At 36.7% G+C, this 20,127-nt stretch overlaps 1 protein-coding gene across 1 annotated transcript in view; it reads left to right on the top strand.

Moving 5' to 3' along the window:
• The window catches only part of ATR (ATR serine/threonine kinase), a 142,095-nt gene that overhangs the window by 52,438 nt on the left and 69,530 nt on the right, over nt 1-20,127 (top strand). Inside the window, exons 22-27 of the mRNA XM_023513056.1 lie at nt 6,789-6,995; nt 7,354-7,467; nt 10,538-10,653; nt 14,265-14,385; nt 15,906-16,043; nt 17,828-18,038. Of these exons, the coding sequence (XP_023368824.1) occupies nt 6,789-6,995; nt 7,354-7,467; nt 10,538-10,653; nt 14,265-14,385; nt 15,906-16,043; nt 17,828-18,038 (907 nt within the window). The remainder of the gene's footprint in view (nt 1-6,788; nt 6,996-7,353; nt 7,468-10,537; nt 10,654-14,264; nt 14,386-15,905; nt 16,044-17,827; nt 18,039-20,127) is intronic.

Genomic DNA, 20,127 nt, shown 5'->3' with positions numbered 1-20,127 from the left:
CATGGCATAGCCTCAATTCCTACTCTAAACTACAATAAAATTACCCTGTTCTTGCCCCTTGCCTCAAATCTCTCCCTGGGTTTCAGATAACTTAAAGGACATCTAGCTTTTGAATTTAATATAGAGACTTATGAATAACAAAAATTCTCTCCCCTTGGTATAGGTTTTCTTTTTTTTTTTTTTGAGACAGAGCCTCAAGCTATCTCCCTGGGTAGAATGCCATGGCATCACAGCTCACAGCAACTTCCAACTCCTCAGCTCAAGCAAGTCTCCTGCCTCAGCCTCCCAAGTAGCTGGGACCATAGGTGCCCGCCACAATGCCTGGCTATTTTTTGGTTATAGTCATCATTGTTGTTTTGGCGGGCCCAGGCTGGATTCGAACCCACCACCTTAGGTGTATGTGGCTGGCACCTTAGCCACTTGAGCCACAGGTACCAAGCATTTATTTATTTATTTATTTATTTTTGAGATAGAGTCTCACTTTATCATCCTAGGTAGAGTGCTATGGCATCACAGCTCACAGCAACCTCCAACTCCAGGGCTTAGGTGGTTCTCTTGCCTCAACCTCCCGAGTAGCTGGGACTATAGGCACCCACCACAATGCCTGGCTATCTTTTGTTGCAGTTTGGCCAGGGCCGGTTTGAACCTGCTACCCTTGGTATATGGGGCCAGTGCCCTAACCATTGAGCCACAGGCACCACCCAAGGTATAGGTTTTCTAGTTTATTTCCAAGCAGATGGCATAGTCATGACCTAACCATGTAAGTGACAAAATCTGGGAATTTAAGATCTCTTACACTCTTAAGGGCGAGCCACAGCTGCCCCACTATTGCCACCTGGGTCACAAAAGATAAATCACATCTGGTGCTTCCATGACAAGGGTCCCTTCAATGCTAATAGATTACCTAGCTGGAATAAGAAGGTAAGTATATTTGCAGGAGTCTTGAAAGTCAAACTGAGTAAACTGATTAAGATATAATGGCCACATATTATTATAGGATTTTTTTATAGTAAGGATTAATTTAGTTTTGTATATGTATCTAGGTGTAGATTGCTAAGGAAAAAAACTTAAAGGCAAGAAGGGCTTGGAAGATTTGTGGAGAGATAAGAAGAATCCAGAGATACATGTGTTCATTTCCCCCATAACCCAGCAGATACCAGCCCCAAAAACCTGGAATAAAGAGAGAATTAAATGGGTTCTTTCCCAACTGTGGCAAGGAAATTATATCAAAGTTAAAGATATTTGCAGACTGACCATAAAGTTCATTTGCAATTTTAAATTGTATACTGTTTTAAATTGTACACAAACTTTATGGTCACCCTGTATTTTATATCTGTATCGTCCAATAGTAGCCATTAGGTGCATGTGGTTCTCTTGAGCATTTTAAATATATAACTCAGGAATTGAATTTTAAATTTCATTTAATTTTTATTAATTAAAAATTTTTTTTTTGTTTTCAGAGAAGGTCTCACTCTGCTTCCCATGCTGGAGTGCAGTGGTGCAATCATACATAGCTCACTTCACCCTTGAACTCCTGGGCTCAGATAATCCTTCTGCCATAGTCTCCCAAGTAATTTGGACTATAGGTGCATGCCATCATGCCTAGATGATTATAAATTTTTTTGTAGAGATCAGGCATTATTATCTCACTGAAGCTGGTTTTGAACTCCTGCCTTGGCCTTTCAAACTGCTGGGATTACAGGTGTGACCCACCCCATCTGACTGAGAATATTATACAAGAACTTCATCCACAGTAAAGCAAGCACCAGGCCCAGACAGTTTCACAGGGGAGGTTTTATCAAATCTTCAAAAAGCAGATAATCTCCTTGGTGTTCAAATTCTTCCAGAGCACAGAAAATTTTCAATTTTTAAAACTTTCAGAATATAGCAGTATTCACTAATCTTAAAAGTTGAATGATAAGTATTGCAATTAATTTATTAAAACAAAATTTAAGTTTTAAAAAGTTAGCACAAAACAATAAATTTTTGTTTGTTTGTTTGTTTTTGGAGACAGAGTCTAAGTTGCCCTAGGGTTGAGTGCTGTGGCATAATACCTCACAGCAACTTCAAACTCTTGCAGCAATTTTAAACTCTTAGGCTCAAGCAATTCTCTTGCCTTAGCCTCCCAAGTAACTGGGACTACAGGCTCCTACCAGAAGGCCTGGCTGTTTTTAGAGATGGAGGGGGGGTCTCACTCTTGCTCAGGCTGGTCTTGAACTCCTGAGCTCAAGCAATCCACCTGCTGTGGCCTCACAGAGTGCTAGGATTATAGGCATGAACCACCGCACCTGGCACAAAACAATAAAATTAAACATCATTATTACTGGGCGGCACCTGTGGCTCAGTGAGTAGGGTTCTGGCCCATATACCGAGGGTGGCAGGTTCAGACCCAGCCCTGGCCGAACTGCAACAAAAAAATAGCTGGGCATTGTGGAGGGTGCCTGTAGTCCCAGCTACTCAGGAGACTGAGGGAAGAGAATCACCTAAGCCCAGGAGTTGGGGAGTTGCTGTGAACTGTGTGACGCCATGGCACTCTACTGAGGGCGATAAAGTGAGACTGTCTCTACAAAAAAAAAAAAAAAAGATCATTATTACTTATGACTAATAATGCAAAAAATTATTTTTCTTTATCTTTTTTTTTTTCTCACTCTGTCACCCTGAGCAGGGTGCTATTGTGTTATCATAGCTCATAGCAACCTCAAAGTCCTGGGCTCAGATGATCCTCTTGCCTCAGCCTCCCGAGTAGCTGAGACTACAGTTACCCTCTACAATCAATGCCTGGCTAGTTTTTTCTATTTTTTAGTAGACACAAGGTCTTGCTCTTGCTCAGGCTGGTCTCAAACTCCTGAGCTCCAAAAATCCACCTGCCTTGGCTCCCCAGACTGCTAGGATTACAAACGTGAGCACTGCACCTGGCCAAAAAATTCTAACTAAAGTATTATCAAACAGAATTCAACTTCACATTAAGAAAATACCTCATGACCAGTAGGGTTTTATTCCAGGATTGCAAAAATGGCTTAACTTTATCAATTCATTAATATAGTCACTATATATTAATAATATAGTTAATAAATCTAAAGTGAAAAATTATGCACAGATACTGAAACAGACTTTGACAAATTTCATTGCTTACTTAAAATGAAAACACTCAAGAAAATAGAAATCGATGTATACTACCTTTATATATAATAAATGTATACATATATATACATACATGTGCTTATGTATGTACATATGTATATATATGTTTGCATGTTTATGTACATATACATGCCTACTTAATGGGAAACAAGAAACATTCCCATAAAATGCAAGGTTTCTTATTATCTCTACTACTATTTAATATTCAATTGGAGATATTAGCCAATACATTTAGATAAGAGAAAGCAATCAGAAGCATAAGAATTAAAAAAATATAAAACTACCCAGCCCTGGCCAAAAAAAAAACTGCAAAAAAACCCCTAAACTATCTCATTTACAGATGATATACTAACATGCCTTGGGAAATTTCCGAAAATTATTGATAAAATTAACTCAAGGCAACAAATGAATTCAGTATATTAGGGGATATGCAATTAATATATGAAAATTAATAATCTTAGCCGGGTATGGTGGCCTCCCTGTAATCCCAGTTACTCGAGAGATTGATGTGGGAGGTTTGCTTGAGCCCAGGAGTTCCAGGCTGCAGTGAGCTATGATTGTACCACATTTCCAGCCTTAGCATCAGAATGACCTATTAAAAATAAAAATCAATAACTCTATATTACAAACAATAGTCAGAAAAATTTTTTGAAAACCTTATTACAGTAGCAACAAGAAAAGATAATATAGCTGAGAATAAGTGTAATAGGAAATGTATAAACTGTTACGAGGAAAACTTTGAAACACTTCTGAAAGACAAAGGGTGTAATAGATTTAAACAAATAGAAAACATTTCTTATTCTTGGGTAGTTTGACTCAATATTTTAAAGATTTCCGTTCTTCTTGGGTTAATGTATAAATTTAATGCAATCCTAATAAAAATGCCAAGTTTTTTTTTTATACTAGGAGGTTCATAATAATGTTCACATAGAAAAATAGACATCTAAAAATAGTTGGGACTCTTTCCCTCTTAAAAATAGTAAGAGTACAGTAACACTACCAGATATTATTAAACTGTATAGCCGCTATTATTATAATAAAGAGATACGAGTGCATGAATTAACAGACCAGTGGGAAAGAACACCAGGTCCAGAAATAGACTTGACATTTAGTATATAATAAAAGTGATGTTTCAAATAATTGAGACACACATGGATTTTGTTGTTTTGTTTTATTAACTGGTTAGCCATTTGGAAAATGATAAAATTCTATCCATTTGTTGGCTCGGCGCCTGTGGCTCAAGCGGCTAAGGCGCCAGCCACATACACCTAAGGTGGTGGGTTCAAATCCAGCCTGGGCCCGCCAAACAACAATGATGGCTGCAACCAAAAAATGGCCAGGCGTTGTGGCGGGCACCTGTGGTCCCAGCTACTTGGGAGGCGGAGGCAGGAGACTCGCTTGAGCCCATGAGTTGGAGGTTGCTGTGAGCAGTGAAGCCATGGCACTCTATCCAGGGGGACAGCTTGAGGCTCTGTCTCAAAAAAAAAAAAAAAAAAAAAAAAAAAATTTATCCATTTGTTAAAAAGCTGTTTAAAATAGATGCATTGAATACATGGTCATTTTAAAAATTCTCTTGGAATTCAATATTTTTTGCTTAAAAATCCAGTTTAACCTAGAAGTAAAATAAAGAGGACGTATTTGGGGGCACCTAGCACATAAGTATAAATTTAAATTCTTCATTTAGTATTTTATAATATGTATTGCTTTGAATATGAACTACATTTTTTTTTTGGCAACTAAAATGTTCTTTTCTTTATTTTCTACTTTTATCAAGTGAATAAATGTCTATGCCTTTTAAATCTGAGTTTTGCTTTTTACTAATTACTAGGGCTTTTTTTAGGTTTGCATGGCTGAATTACTCTATCTTGTTATTTAAGAAATTGACTATTGAAGATTCTGGAAGAGATTAATTTTTTTTTTTTTTTTTGAGAGTCTCAAGCTGTCACCCTGGGTAGAGTGCTGTGATGTCACAGCTCACAGCAACCTCAAACTCTTGGGCTTAAGCGATTCTCTTGCCTTAGCCTCATAAGTAGCTGGGACTACAGGTGCCCGCCACAACGCACGGCTATTTTTGTTGTTGCAGTTGTCATTGTTCCTTTAGCAGGCCCGGGCCACATTTGAACCCGCCAGCCTTGGCGTATATGGCCAGTGCCTTACCCACTGAGCTATGGATGCCTCACATGAGATTAAATATCTTTTTTATTTTTCTTTTGAAATATATTATACTTTGTATTACTCATCATAGTTCTAACAGAGTTTGAGATGCTTATATATGCTTTACTTTTACTAGAAAGAAGATAATATAAATGAAGTGGTTCTAAATTGATTACACAGGTACAATATCTAAACCTTCACTAGCTTGAGAATAATTTTTTTGACATTTTACTTATTACAGCAATATGAGAAGATGAATGATAAAAGATCAGCATATTTTTCTTTATGCTACCTTTCTTCCTACCTTTTTCCATCCCTACAGAATCCTTTCTCCCTCTTTTTCTCCTTCTGTATTGGTTTTTATACTTTCTTCTCCCCTCCCCTCACCTCACCTCATCTTCCCTCTCCTCCTCTTTTCTCACAACAATCTCAAACTCGTGGGTTCAAGTGATCTTTCTGCCTCAGTCTCCTGAGTAGTTGGGACTACAGGGGCCTTGCTACAATACTTGGCTAATTTTTCTATTTTTAGTAGAGATGGGTCTTGCTCTTGCTCAGGTTGGTCTCAAACTCCTGAGCTTAAGCAGTCCTCCTGCCTTGGCCTCCCAGAGTACTAAGATTACAAGTGTGAGCCACCATGCCTGCCTAGTTTTTATACACTTTTCAATCTTCTTGTTTTAACTAATAGTTGTTTCTCCTTGACTTATGAATCTGTCTGCTATTCTTGAATAGTTACTCAGTTCTTTTTCATTTTCTTCATTGTTTCTTTACCTTATAAATATATTTATTATACATATACATATGATATTTACATAATTATATTTACAATATATAATTTCTATAATTATATACATATATTAATTATACATATGATATTTTAATTATTTGTTGAAATATGTGTTTTCTCATGAGACTATTAACTTGGGATAAGACTTCTTGGCTTGGTGCCTGTGGCTCAAGTGGCTAAGGCACCAGCCACATACACCCAAGGTGGCGGGTTCGAATCCAGCCCAGCCCGCCAAACAACAATGACGGCTGCAACCAAAAAAAATAGCTGGGCTTTGTAGTGGGCACCTGTGGTCCCAGCTACTCGGGAGGCTGAGGCAGGAGACTCTCTTGAGCCCAGGAGTTGGAGGTTGCTGTGAGCTGTGATGCCATGGCACTTTACCCAGGGGGATAGCTTGAGACTCTGTCTCAGAAAAAAAAAAAGACTTCTTCTTACTCATTTTTGTATATTCATGTAATGCACAATAACTGTTTAATGGACTAATGATTAAGACTTTCAAGCACACTTAATGATTTCAGTTGTACACAACGTATTGTGAACTATATTATATGAACCTATCAAAAACTAGCTGAAAAGATTGCAGATACAGGAATTTAATTTTGTTGATACTTATATTAGATAATTCCTTAATATTTTTAAGCTTTGTAGTTTATGAAAATATACAAGTTTCTAGAAATTATATATACATTTTTTTCTACTTTTATTTTAGGAAGAACTGATAAAATATGCAACAGATAGTGAAACAGTAGAACCTATTATCTCACAGTTGGTGACAGTGCTTCTGAAAGGTTGCCAAGATGCAAACTCTCAAGCTCGACTACTCTGTGGGGAATGCTTAGGGGAGTTGGGGGCAATAGATCCAGGTCGATTAGATTTCTCAACGACTGAAACCCAAGGAAAAGATTTTACATTTGTGGTAAGTAATGGTAGTTTGGAATGACAAAATGTCCTATTGAGGTTTATATAGTGCCGTTATAAAGAACTATTCAGATTATCCTTAGTGACAACTTTATCTAAACCAGGCAATTTAGGGAATTTCTGAGTTCATTTCTTACTGTTATTCTAGAAACCATTAGCCAAAACCAATAGAGTTTGAGCCCAACCTGAACTACAGATTATATTTTAGCCTTGATACCAAACTTAGTTGGAACTTCCCTGTCCTTTTCTTTTTCTAAGTTAAATTCATTTAGGCACTAAGTTAAATTAACCATAGAAGAAACAGTATACTTCAAGAAAATTTATACTGATTATTCTTGCTTTTTTTTTTAATTGAGACTGGAGTAGAAGATTTAACCTTTGCCTATGGATTATTGATGGAACTGACAAGAGCTTACCTTGCATATGCAGATAACAGCCGAGCCCAAGATTCAGCTGCTTATGCCATTCAAGTAAGAGTATATATAGTCATTGCTGGCTAAAGTAATTAAGGTTATTGAATTCAAGTAAGAAAATTATAAACTCTATACTTCTGAAGTTCCTTTCTCTTAATTATTATTTTTATTATCAAGGCAGTACAAATTTATGATAAACATTTTAGATAGTATAGAAGCATATCCTCTTAACAAATTATTGTAGCTACTTTCAAAATTTTTGTATGTATATCCTACTTCCTCATCTTTGCGACCTTAAGTAAGTTACCTGAGTAGTTCTAGACATTGAAATAACTGTCCCCTAAGGAAGTTCAAAGCTGCAAAGTTTTATTTTATTTTTATTTTATTTTATTTTTTTGAGACAGAAGCTCACTTTGTTGCCCTCAGTGGAGTGCTATGGCATCACAGCTTACAGCAAACTCAAATTTTGGGCTTACATGATTCTCTTGCCTCAGCCTCCCAAGCAGCTGGGACTGTAGTTGCCCACCACAATGCCCAGCTATTTTTAGAGATGGTGTCCTGCACTGGCTAAGGCTGGTCTGAACTCATGAGCTCAGGCAATCTACCTCTCTCAGCCTCCCAGCTCCAAAGTTTTAAAATTTTATTTATTTTTTTGTGTTCAAGCAGACATCCAAGATATTACGAGTTTAGTTCTAGATTATTGCAATAAAGTGACTATCTCAATGAAGTCATAATCTTTTTGCTGGTGGAGAATCTTGCCTCAGCGTTCATAGCTGCTGACTAATCAAGGTGGTAGTTGCTGAAGGTATAGTGACTATGGCTATTTCTTAATATGAGACAACAACAAAGTTTGCCACGTCAATCAACTCTTCCTTTTACAAGACTTCTCTGTAACATGTGATGCTGTTCAATAGCATTTTACCGACAATAGAACATCCTTCCAAACTGTAGTTAAGACTTTCAAACCCTGTCACTGCTTAATGAACTAAAGTTATATAATATTTTCATTCCTTTCTTATTTCAACAACATTCATGTCATCTTTACCCAGGGTAGATTCCATCTCATGAAACCAGTTCTTTTGCTCACGCATAAAAAGCAACTTTTCATCTATTCAAGTTTAATCATGAGAAGGCAGCACTCAGTCACATCTTTAGGCTCTACTTCTAGTTCTCTTCTATTTCTGCCACATCTGCAGTTACTTCCTCTAGATGTATTGTCAGTGAGCAGTAATATTTTGAAAGGAATCTTTTATTATGAGCAGTAGGTCTTAACAGTAGACTTAAAATGGTTATTTTAAGCTTATCATGCTAAAAATAGATGTGCTGTCTTCCAGGTTTTGTCATTCCATTTGTAGAATACAGGCAGAGTAAATGAGGTGTGATTCTTAAAGGCTTTAAGATTTTCAGAAAGTGCTCAGCACTTGTAGCTCAAGTGGCTAAGGCAGCAGCCACATACACCAGAGTTGGCCGGTTCAAATCCAGCCCAGACCTGCCAAACTACAATGAAAACTACAACCAAAAAATAGCCAGGTGTTGTGGCAGGTGCCTATAGTCCGAACTACTTGGGAGGCTGAGGCAAAAGAATCACTTAAGCCCAGGAGTTGGAGGTTGCTGTGAGCTGTGATGTCACAGCACTCTACCCAGGGCGACAGCTTGAGGCTCTGTCTCAAAAAAAGAAAAAAGATTTTCAGAATGGTAAATGAACATTGGCTTCAACTTAAAGTTACCAGCTGCATTAGCCCCTAGCAAGAGAGTCCACTTGTCCTTTGACTCTTTGAATCCAGGCATTAACTTCTCCTCTCTAGCTATAAAAGTCCTAGAAGGCATCTTCTTCCAATTGAAAGCTGATTCATTTACACTGAAAATCTGTTATGTAGCACAGCCACTTTCATCAAGACTTCAGCTAGATCTTGTGGCAAATTTTCTTCAGCTTCTACAGCACTTGCTGGTTCACCTTGCATTTTTATGTTATAGAGGCAGCTTCTTTCCTTAAACCTCATGAACTATTCTCTAGTAGCTTTAAACTTTTCTTTTGCAGCTTCTTTACCTTTCTGAGCTCTTATACAATTGAAGCGAATCAGGAATTTAAATTAGGCTTTGGTTTAAAGCAACTGCGGCTTGTGGGCTGCATGCTGATTTGGTGAGGACTTTTTTGCTTATCTGTGGTGTTGGATATCATGAAAAGTATGCACAGCTAATCAGCTTTTATTAGTGTTTGTGCATTTAGTGTGTTGCTTAAGACAACTCATTCTTCCAATGTGCAGCAGAGGAAAAAATGTTTAAAGCAGCAGTTCTCAACCTGTGAGTCATGACCCACAGGAACTGTATTAAAGAGCCATGGCATTAGGAAGGTTGAGAACCAGGTTTAAAGGAATGTATGGCAGGTTTGATCTTCTGAGGCCATTAAAACTTTCTCCATCATGGCAAGAAGGGTGTTTCAAAATTTTATCATTGATTTGTTCACTGGAGTAGCACTTTTAATTTACTTCAAGAACTTTTCCTTTGTATTCACATTTGGTTGTTTGGTGCAAGAGGCCTAGCTTTTTGCCTATCTCAGTTTTCAACATGCCTTCCTTCCTGAGCTTAATCATTTCTAGCATTTGATTTCAAGTGAGAGACATGCAAATCTTCCTTTCACTTGAACACTTAGAGGCCCTTGTAGGCCTAATTTCAGCATTGTTGTGTCTCAGAATAAAAATGCCTGAGGAGATGGAGAATCAGATGTTTTCTGGAGAAGTCAGAAAACATAGAACATTTACTGATTAAGTTCTCTGTCTTATATGGGCACAAGTCATGAAGCTCCAAACAATTATACTAGTAACTCAAAGATCACTGAGCACAGATCACCATAATAGATATAGTAATAATAAAGTTTCTATTATGAGAATTACTAAGAGGTGCACTGAGACACAAAGTGAGCTTATGCTGTTAGAAAAATGGTGCAAATACATTTGCTCCAATGCTAAAACCATTGATTTGTAAAAAAGACGGTATCTGTGAAGCATAGTAAAGTACAATAAAACAGTTATGGCTGTATTTTTAGAGCTATAATATGTAGAACATTCATAAATAAAAAGGTTTAACTACTTCACTGTGGACTTAATAAATGTATAATATGTATTTGTAGGAGTTACTTTCTATATATGAATGTAGAGAGATGGAGACTGATGGCCCAGGTCACCAATTGTGGAAGAGATTTCCTGAGCATGTTCGAGAAATACTAGAACCTCATCTAAATACTAGGTATGAGTACTCATTTAAACTACTTTAATAAAATTATTTTCAACTTTATAAAAATTAATATTTTTGGTACAGTATTTAACATTAAAAATATTTTTACTATCTTATATGTATTTTCCTCTTTGATTTATGCTTATAGTCTTGTCAAAATAAGAAGTACCAGCTTGGCATCCACAGCTCAGTGGTTAGGGTGCTGGTCACATGCACTGGGGCTAGTGGGTTCGAACCCAGCCTGGGTCTGCTAAAACAACAATGGCAACAACAACAAAAAAATAGCCAGATGTTCTGGCAGGTGCCTGTAGTTCCAGTTACTTAGGAGACTGAGGCAAGAGAATCGCTTAAGTCTAAGAGTTTGAGGTTGCTGTAAGCTGTGGCCATGGCACTCTATCAAGGACAACATAGTGAGACCCTGCCTCCAAAAAAAAAGAAAAAGAAGTGTGCTCATTGGGTTAAATTCTACAACTTTAAGTATTTAGACAAATTCATTGAAGTTAAAAGGATTGCTATGTTTTTAAATTCAACTACTTTTAGGCTTGGCACCCATAGCTCAGTGAGTAGGGTGCCAGCCACATACACCAAGGCTAGTGAGTTCAAGCCTAGCCCAGGCCTGCTAAACAACAACAACTGCAACAAAAAAAATAGCCAGATGATGTGGATAATTTTACCTGTATTGTATGATCATTGTTAGTAATAAAGGAGAGAATGTTAAAAAGTACCTAACAGAGTACCTGACATTCAGTTGCCACTCAATAATAAATGCTTTTTGAACTCAGCTTGTTGAATAAATTCCTTATATTTTGGGAGGTGGCTGTTGTCTACTACTGAATTATATATAATTCCTTATATTTTATGAAGGTGACTTTTGTCTACTTCATAACAATTGGAAGCCCAACATTTCTATGTGTTTGTAATTGAATTTAAAATTTCATAAGAAACTAATATTTTATGCTTATTATTTTTTTCATAAGAAACAACTTTTAAATGGTCATTTACAAGAATACCTTATCAAAGCAATGAGAATTCTTCCTCTTCTTCCTATTCTTCCTCCTCTTCATCTTCCTTCTCATCCTTTTTCTCTCTTTCCTCTTCTTCCTCTTTCCTCTTTTCCTCCTCCCTTCTTCTCAGATGGTTCCTCAATAGTGGAAGTTAGAAGACTTAACCTAACTGGGATCAACTCATTAAAATTGGTGCTGCAGAAAAATAAGAGGTTGATGGGGGGCAGTCAGTGGAGCAGACATCTTTTTTTTTTTTGGTAGAGACAGAGTCTGACTCTGTCACCCTAGGTAGAGTGCCATTGTGTCACACAGCTCACAGCAACCTCCAACTCTTGGGCTTAGGCAATTCTCTTGCCTCAGCCTCCTGAGTAGCTGGGACTATAGGCAACTGCCACAATGCCCAGCTATTTTTTTTTTGTTGTTGTTGCAGTTTGGCTGGGACTGGGCTCGAACCCACCACCCTCAGTATATGGGGCTGGCGCCCTACCCACTGAGCCACAGGTGCTGCCCAGAGCTGACTGACATCTTTTGTATGAAACACTGAAATACCAGGTTAGCCAATAGATCAGTTTTATAGCTTGGACTGCTGGATATTTATTCCAGATGGCCTAGGGGCATACACAACATCTTAAAAGCATATTTATGTTTTTACTATCTTTTTTTTTGAGACAGTCTCACTATGTCACCCTTGGTAGCGTTCTATGGTGTCACAGCTCACAGCAACCTCAAGCTCTTGGGCTTAAGTAATTCTCTTGCCTCAGCTTCCCAAGTAGCTGGGACCACAGGTGCCTGCCACAGTGCCCAGCTATTTTTTGGTTGTAGTTGGCCCAGGCTGGATTCGAATGAAGTATGTTTGCTGAAAACCTTAAGATAGGGCATTTATTATCTTTGTCATTTCCTAAATTTTTACTGATGATTCAAAAGGAATTTATGCCCCTCAAGTAATCCTACACACATGTAGTAATAACATGCGAGCTACTTGAACATGTTTAAACGTTAATGCTGAGGAGCATACAGAAAGGGTTATGTTGAAGTAAAGTAAAACAAAAATTGATATAATAAAGACCCCCATGTAGCACCCAGAATGCAAGAGGCATAGCCCTGATGGGGAATTAGACCTACAGGGAGTGAGATCTCTTTTTTGGTAAGAAGGAAAGGTAAAATAATGAATAGAGCCCAGCTAAGTTTACAGATTTGATTGTGAGAAGCATTGGTTTCTGTTTTTCTCTATGAAGTAAGAGGTATATGAGATGAGATCATTAACTAAAAGTGACAAGGAAGTTGGTATAGGTCATTTAAGGATAGTGGTGATGATTTGAAGTAGCCAGTGTGGAAAACAGAAGGGAGCTAGTAATGAAAACTTAGAAGGATTTCTGTGCAACTTAAGAGGTCCACTGACATTGAAGACTAAGAACAAACTAAGAGTATTGCACTACTCTTGTAAGGTGGGTAGTGATTTTCTTGTCTCAATGCAGTGGCCTGAGTATCATTTCAGTAAAGGGAGGCACATGGATTGACTCAAGGTTAGGAGTTTAACAAATGGGTACAGCTAGTAAAGACAATGGCAATAGAGTGGCTAAAGCAGAGTATGGACTGTTTTCGCTTATCTGTGGTAGCAGATAGTGTGAAAAGTATGCAGACCTTTTTTTTTTGCTAATTAGCTTTTGTTAGTGTTTGTGTATTTATTTAATGTGTGGTTGAAAACAACTCTAATAGGAGTTGTTATTGTCCAGTGTGTGACAGAAAGAAAAAAAGGTTAGACAGGCTAGAGGCTATTATCAAGAGAAGGTTCTAAGTGAAGGACCATAGAAATTAAGTTCATTGGTAATGTACAAAATGTGGACATAGAATGAGATGTCTAAATTATTGATTTTGGAGTGAAGAAACTCTTTGTATTAGGAAAGGAGCCCTGACTGTTGAATAGAGAAGTCATTTAGAAGTTTTAAGTTTGAGTAAGCACGCCAGCCCAACATGGAAATTATGTGGGGTGATAATAAGACTTGGGCAAGAAAGAAAACACTGGACGATGTCCTAAAGTTATCAGTAAGTTTGGTAATGAACAAGTTTGGTAGATGCCCACAATGAGGAGTAGAAAATAGTGTACCTAGGTGGCTTGAACTTCAAAGAAATAGGTCTTTTTTATGCAAGAATGGGGTTGGAAGGACCTAAAGAGGGGACAGCCAACTCAAATTCTTAGAAGTACTTGGTGTATCACCTCTCATCCACCCTTAAGAATGGTACTGGACAAGTGGTGTCTTTAACCAGATTTCAGTAAAGGCAAGGCAGTACTGTGGTAGTCAGAGAAGGAGTTAATACAAATTCTTTCTTCCTTTCCTTTCCTTCCTTTTTCCTTTTTCTTTCCTTTCTTCTTCCCACCCTCCCTCCCTTCCTCCCTTCTTTGCTCCTTTCCTCCCTTCCTCCCTCCCTTCCCTTTCTTAAGAAACAGAGTCAGTCCTGCTCTGTCACATAGGCCTAAAAGTGCAGTAGTGCGGTCATAGCTCACTGCAGCTGCAAACTCTTGGACTCAAGTGATCCTCCTGCCTTAGTCACCTAATTTCTTACACTTTCTTTATTCTAAACTGATCATATATTTTTTAATAAAAAATTTCAAAATTACAGATATAAGAGCTCTCAGAAGTCAACAGATTGGTCTGGAGTAAAGAAGCCAATTTACTTAAGTGAATTAGGTAATAACTTTGCAGAATGGTCCGCATCTTGGGCAGGTTATCTCATAACAAAGGTAAGGAACCCTCTTCAGAATTTCAGTTAATTTCAGAATTAACTGAACAGAAATTCTAAAGAAAATCAGCACACCCAATAGAAATTGAAATACTTATGCTCCTAATGATAGAATTTTAAAGCAAATGTTTACTAATTAGTAGTAATTTTTTAATGTTAATAATAGTTTCTAAGTAAAGAGGTAATTAATGGTCTTATGAAGAAAATTACCATGATCTTAATTTTTTTGTAAAATGTCTATTACACTATGTCTGTTCATTTTATATTATAAAATAATACTGTTTACAAGGATGTACATGCTAAATCAGAGTTTTTCTACATAACAAAAATAATACTGTCCTTTAATGGAACTTCTAAAAGAAGATATATCATATAGACATTCTCTAAAATAAAAATAAAGATATTTTAAAATGCAATTTCATGGAAAAACAGAGGTATATTTCTGATATTTCCATATAGTGAGATTTTTATGTACCTGACCCCGAGAAAATGTTTAAGGCATATTTAAAATTTATAGCTTTTGATTTTAATTCACATTTCTATTAGTATTTTTAAATATTATAATAATTTGTAGCTGATAATTTCAAGAAATTTTCTGTCTTTTTTATCAACACATTGAAAGTATAATGAATGAAATATGGAATACTGTTAAATTAACTACTTTTTGCTTTGGAATCTTTATTTTAGTATTTTTGGTTTTAAGTAAAGGTTTTATATTTGAAGAAAAAAACTTTAAAACTTTATGAGTTCTTTAAAGTTAGTAAATCAAAGATAGGTAATACCAAGAAAATTTGACTTTAACCATAAGTGATGTAATCAAAAAAATTAATTTAATTTTAAATTGATTTTAAAACTTTAATTTTAAAAAAATTTTTAAAAGTACTCTGTTATGGGTTCAGCGCCTATAGCACAGTGATTATGGCGACAGCTGCATCACTGAGGCTGGTGGGTTCAAACCCAGGCTGGGCCAGCTAAGCAACAGTGACAACTGTAGCAAGAAAATAGCTGGGCGTTGTGGCAGGCGCCTGTAGTCCCAGCTACTTGGGAGGCTGAGGCAAGAGAATCGCATAAGCCCCAGGGAGGGGGGAATGGGTGGAGGGAGGGGGATTGGAGGGATCACTATCTTACAAGGGTACAAGTGAATCTTTCTAAGAGCAGAATGTGAACATTTTAAAATAATAACTAAGAAAATGACATGAAGGCTATGTTAACCTGTTTGATGGAAGTGTTTTGGATTGTGTGTGAAAACCCCACACTGTACCCCAGAAGTGCATTAATGTACAAAGTTACCATTCAATAAAAAAAAAGAATGGCATGAGCCCATGAGCTTGAGGTTGCTGTGAGTTGTGATGCCACAACACTACTGAGAGCAACATAGTGAGACTCTGTCTCCAAAAAAAAAAAAAAGAAAAGAAAAAGTACTCTGTTATGATATATTATCACATATGTTACTTTTTGACATTTAATCAGTAGAAAAATATATAAAACTATTTACTGTCCCTATACCATTTTTGTTTCTAGGTTCGGCATGAACTTGCCAGTAAAATCTTCACCTGCTGTAGCATTATGATGAAGCATGATTTCAAGGTGACCATCTATCTTCTTCCACATATTTTGGTGTATGTCTTGTTGGGTTGTAATCAAGAAGATCAGCAGGAGGTGAGAGAAATCATTTTATTTGTTTTCTGATCATCTGAAACTTTTCTCCAGTATAATTAATATTTGAAAGGCTATATATTGCTAGGAAATGTATAGTAAGTATGTGCATGTACATATCAAAAAGCAAAAAATCCTATATCCCCAGGAAGTATTATTGATGTGAGGTGTAGCTTTTCTAGAACTTTTTTTCAATGGTGGCATCCTCTTATAAGTGTTGTTCTGCAAGTTGCTTGGTATTTTTATTTGTTTACCAATATGTAAAGAACTATCCTTTCTTTAAGTACCACATAATATAATACTTCCAAAATGTAGTTGTCCCACAGCTTAACTATTGCCATAATGGTGATTATTTAGATGCTATTTATTTACTTTTATAAACAGTACTATGCTAAATATCATTGCATTGCTTACTTTTGAAAGTGTTTGAACATAGGTCTCTAGGGTAGATACTTGAAAATAGAGGTTGTATAACATGGACATTTAAAATTTGATTAAGACTGCAAAATTGTACTGACTTATAGACGTATTAGCAGTTCATGAATGTATCCATTTTTCACACATTTGCCAATACTTGCTATCTTTAAATGTTTACATTTTAGGCAACGTAGTAGGTTTAAAAAAGGATATTTTATTATTTAAGTTACATTTTCAATATTACTTGTAAGGTTATGTTCACTGACTATTTGGGTTACTTTTTTTTTTGTGAGAGTGAATCTTACCCTATCACCCTGGTAGAGTACAAGGGCATGATTGTAGCTCACTGCAACCTCTAACTCCTAGGCTCAAGCGATCCTCCCATTTTAGCCTCTGGAGTAGCTGGGACTATAGGTATGCACTATCATACCCAGCTAACTTTTTGTATTTTTGGTAGAGATGGGGGTCTTACTCTTGCTCAGGCTGGTCTTCAATTCCTGACCTCAAGCGATCCTCCCCCCTCAGACTCCCAGAGTGGCAAGATTATAGGTATGAGCATCCATACCCAGCCTTGGTTTACTTTTGTGTGGAATCTCTGTTCATATCCTTTGCCTATTTAGTGTGTGTATCTTTCTTTGTTTTTTTTTTTGGAGACAGTCTCACTTTTTCTCCAGGGTACAGGGCCATGGCATCATAGCTCACAGCAATCTCAATCTCTTGGGCTCAAGCGATCCTCTTGCCTCAGCTTCTCAAGTAGCTGGGACTACAGGCACTTGCCACAACACCTGGCTAGTTTTAGAGATGGGGTCTTGCTTTTGCTCAGGCTGGTCTCCAACTCTTGAACTCAGGCAATCTACCCACCCTGGCCTCCTCACAGAGTGCTAGGATTATAGGAGTGAGCCACTGTGCCTAGCCTTATGAATCTTTTAAAGACTATGAATTCTAAGCCTTTTATGTGATGCTTTCTCTTATCCAATGTCCTAAATCTGTTTTCCTACATTTTTCTTTTAATCCTCTGTGTTTACATTTAGTCCTTCAATTACTCTGACATTAATTTTTAAAGATAGTGTAAGATAGTACTCTTAATATTTTTTTATGATTAGTTAACAAAGTTTAATTATCATTCCTAGAATAATCTAAGATTTTAAAAAATATTTATCTTTATATATTTTTTAGTGACTTGAGCAGATTTTCTTTTTAGAGTAACATTTGATTGGTTTAATTATAGATCAGAAAGATCATTTGTTATCAATCAGTCATGTGTCTTTTTCTTTTGAAAATTGTTGCCTTAGAATGGTTAGTCTTATATGTCATATAATAGTAAACTGCTTTTACAGATATATTATTAACCATAAAATGACTTCTCTTAGGTCTATGCAGAAATTATGGCAGTTCTAAAGCATGATGACCAGCATACCATAAGTACCCAAGATAGTGCATCTGATCTGTGTCAACTTAGTACACAGACCGTGTTCTCCATGCTTGACCATCTCGCACAATGGGCAAGACACAAATTTCAGGCGCTGAATGCAGAGAAATTTGCACAAAGCAAATCAAACAGAGATAAGGTAAACTCAATGGGTAAGTTATAACTTCTGTTTATTTTCTTCTTTTTACTATTTACCAATAGTATCAATTCTATAATTTAAGCATTAACTTTAAAAATAACTGTTATTGTGTGTTTTTTTAAATGGGCAATAGTGTGGGCTTTTCTGACTATTCACTGCTTTGGACAAGACACATATCTAAGTTTTCTTTGGTAAAATGGGGTTAATACTATCTCCATTAGAATTTGTTGTATTGGGCAGTGCCTGTGGCTCAAAGGAGTAGGGTGCCAGCCCCATATACCGGAGGTGGTGAGTTCAAACCTGGCCCCAGCTAAAAACTGCCAAAAAAAGAAAAAGAAATTGTTGTATTAAATGAGATCATGAATATATAAAGTGTGAAATAAATGAGATGATTTTAATATTGTTAATAACTCACCCCTTTCCCTGCTAACCCATTTACTCCTTGTTCCCTCAGTATATTGTGCGTGTGTGTGTGTGTGTGTAAGCTATTTTTATTTCTCCCCATTTCTGGTAGTGTTTGATATCCAGCAGGCTCTCCAGATATGCTTACTCTGTATTACCACACTATGCCCTGCTATACTTACTATTGTGCTATTTTTATCTGTGCTATTATAGCTTCCACTAATATGGCTAGAAGAAGAATCTTATTAGAGCTAGGAACTACACTTGCTAATTTGTCCCTATTGGTGAGAAGAATTATATTCATTACACACTAATAGATATTCTTACTGTCTTTGAACCTTCTTTTTTTTTCATTCTTGCAGTAGAAAGAATGTTTCTTTACACCTTAGACTTTCTCATGGACTTCACTTATTTTTCCCCCATAGGCTTTAAGAATAATTGAAAAATTGATTATCTTTTTTTTTTTTTTGAGATGGAGCCTCTATCCCTTTTTTTTTTTTTGAGACGGAGCCTCAAGCTATCCCCCTGGGTAGAGTGCCATGGCATCACGCTCACAGCAACCTCCAACTCCTGGGCTCAAGTGAGTCTCCTGCCTCCGCCTCCCAAGTAGCTGGGACTACAGGCGCCCGCCACAACGCCTGGCCATTTTTTGGTTGCAGCCATCATTGTTGTTTGGCGGGCCCAGGCTGGGGATTCAAACCCGCCACCTTAGGTGTATGTGGCTGGCGCCTTAGCTGCTTGAGCCACAGGCACCGAGCCGAAAAATTGATTATCTAATAATCCTTAAGGAGACCTTCACTCACACAGTCCTCAATTAGTGAGCTTCTTCCTCTTATTGTCCATATCCCTGTGAAAGTACATATGCTTCTGTTGTTAAGTGCAATAGTTTATTATTTTTCTAAAATTTTCTGGACTTGCAAATATTTGTTTGGGGGATATTTTTCTCTGAAATATAGCTAACTAACTTTATATTTTCCATTTATTTAACAATTAAATGCTTCTATTTCTGCATGAGAAATATGGTACTATAAACTAAACACTAACTCTAATGTCACCATTTTCATTAATACTGTAATTTCTAGCTTTTCAGAATGACGATTCAAATATACAATAACTTTGACATTTTTTCATAATTTGAAATTATCTACAAATTTTGATGGAAATAAGGAACTCATTTTAAATATAATTTCCTTCAAATATACTTGATTGATTGTTTATATTTTGAATAAATTTATTTCTGTCTCCTGTTTTTTATATATTTTTATGAATCATTATTAAAACTTAAAGGCTTTACAATAAAAATTCTAAAAGAGAGTATGGGGAAAACACTTGAAGATACTGGCCTGGGTAAAAACTTTATGAGGAAGACCCCCACTCCTACCTACCCCAGCAATTGCAGCAACACCAAAAATAAATAACTGGGATTTAATCATGCTAAAAAGCTTTGGACACCTAAGGGTACCACAAACAGAGCAAAGAGACAGCCTTTGGAATAGGAGAAGATTTTTGCATGTTATGAATCTGACAAAGGCTTGATAACCAGAATTCACAGAGAACTCAAATTAAACAATAAGAAAAGTACAAACAACCCTCTCTATAAGTGGGCAAGAGATTTGAACAGAAACTTCTCTGAGGGTGACTAGATGAATGGCCAAGAAATACATGAAAAAATGCTCATCTTTAATCATCAGAGAAATGCA

This window comes from Otolemur garnettii, unplaced genomic scaffold (genome assembly GCF_000181295.1).
Source record: "Otolemur garnettii isolate 467f Iridium unplaced genomic scaffold, OtoGar3 scaffold00032, whole genome shotgun sequence".
NCBI lineage: Eukaryota > Metazoa > Chordata > Mammalia > Primates > Galagidae > Otolemur > Otolemur garnettii.
Note: the sequence above shows the minus strand (reverse complement) of the source record. Positions and strands in the feature narration are given on the sequence as shown.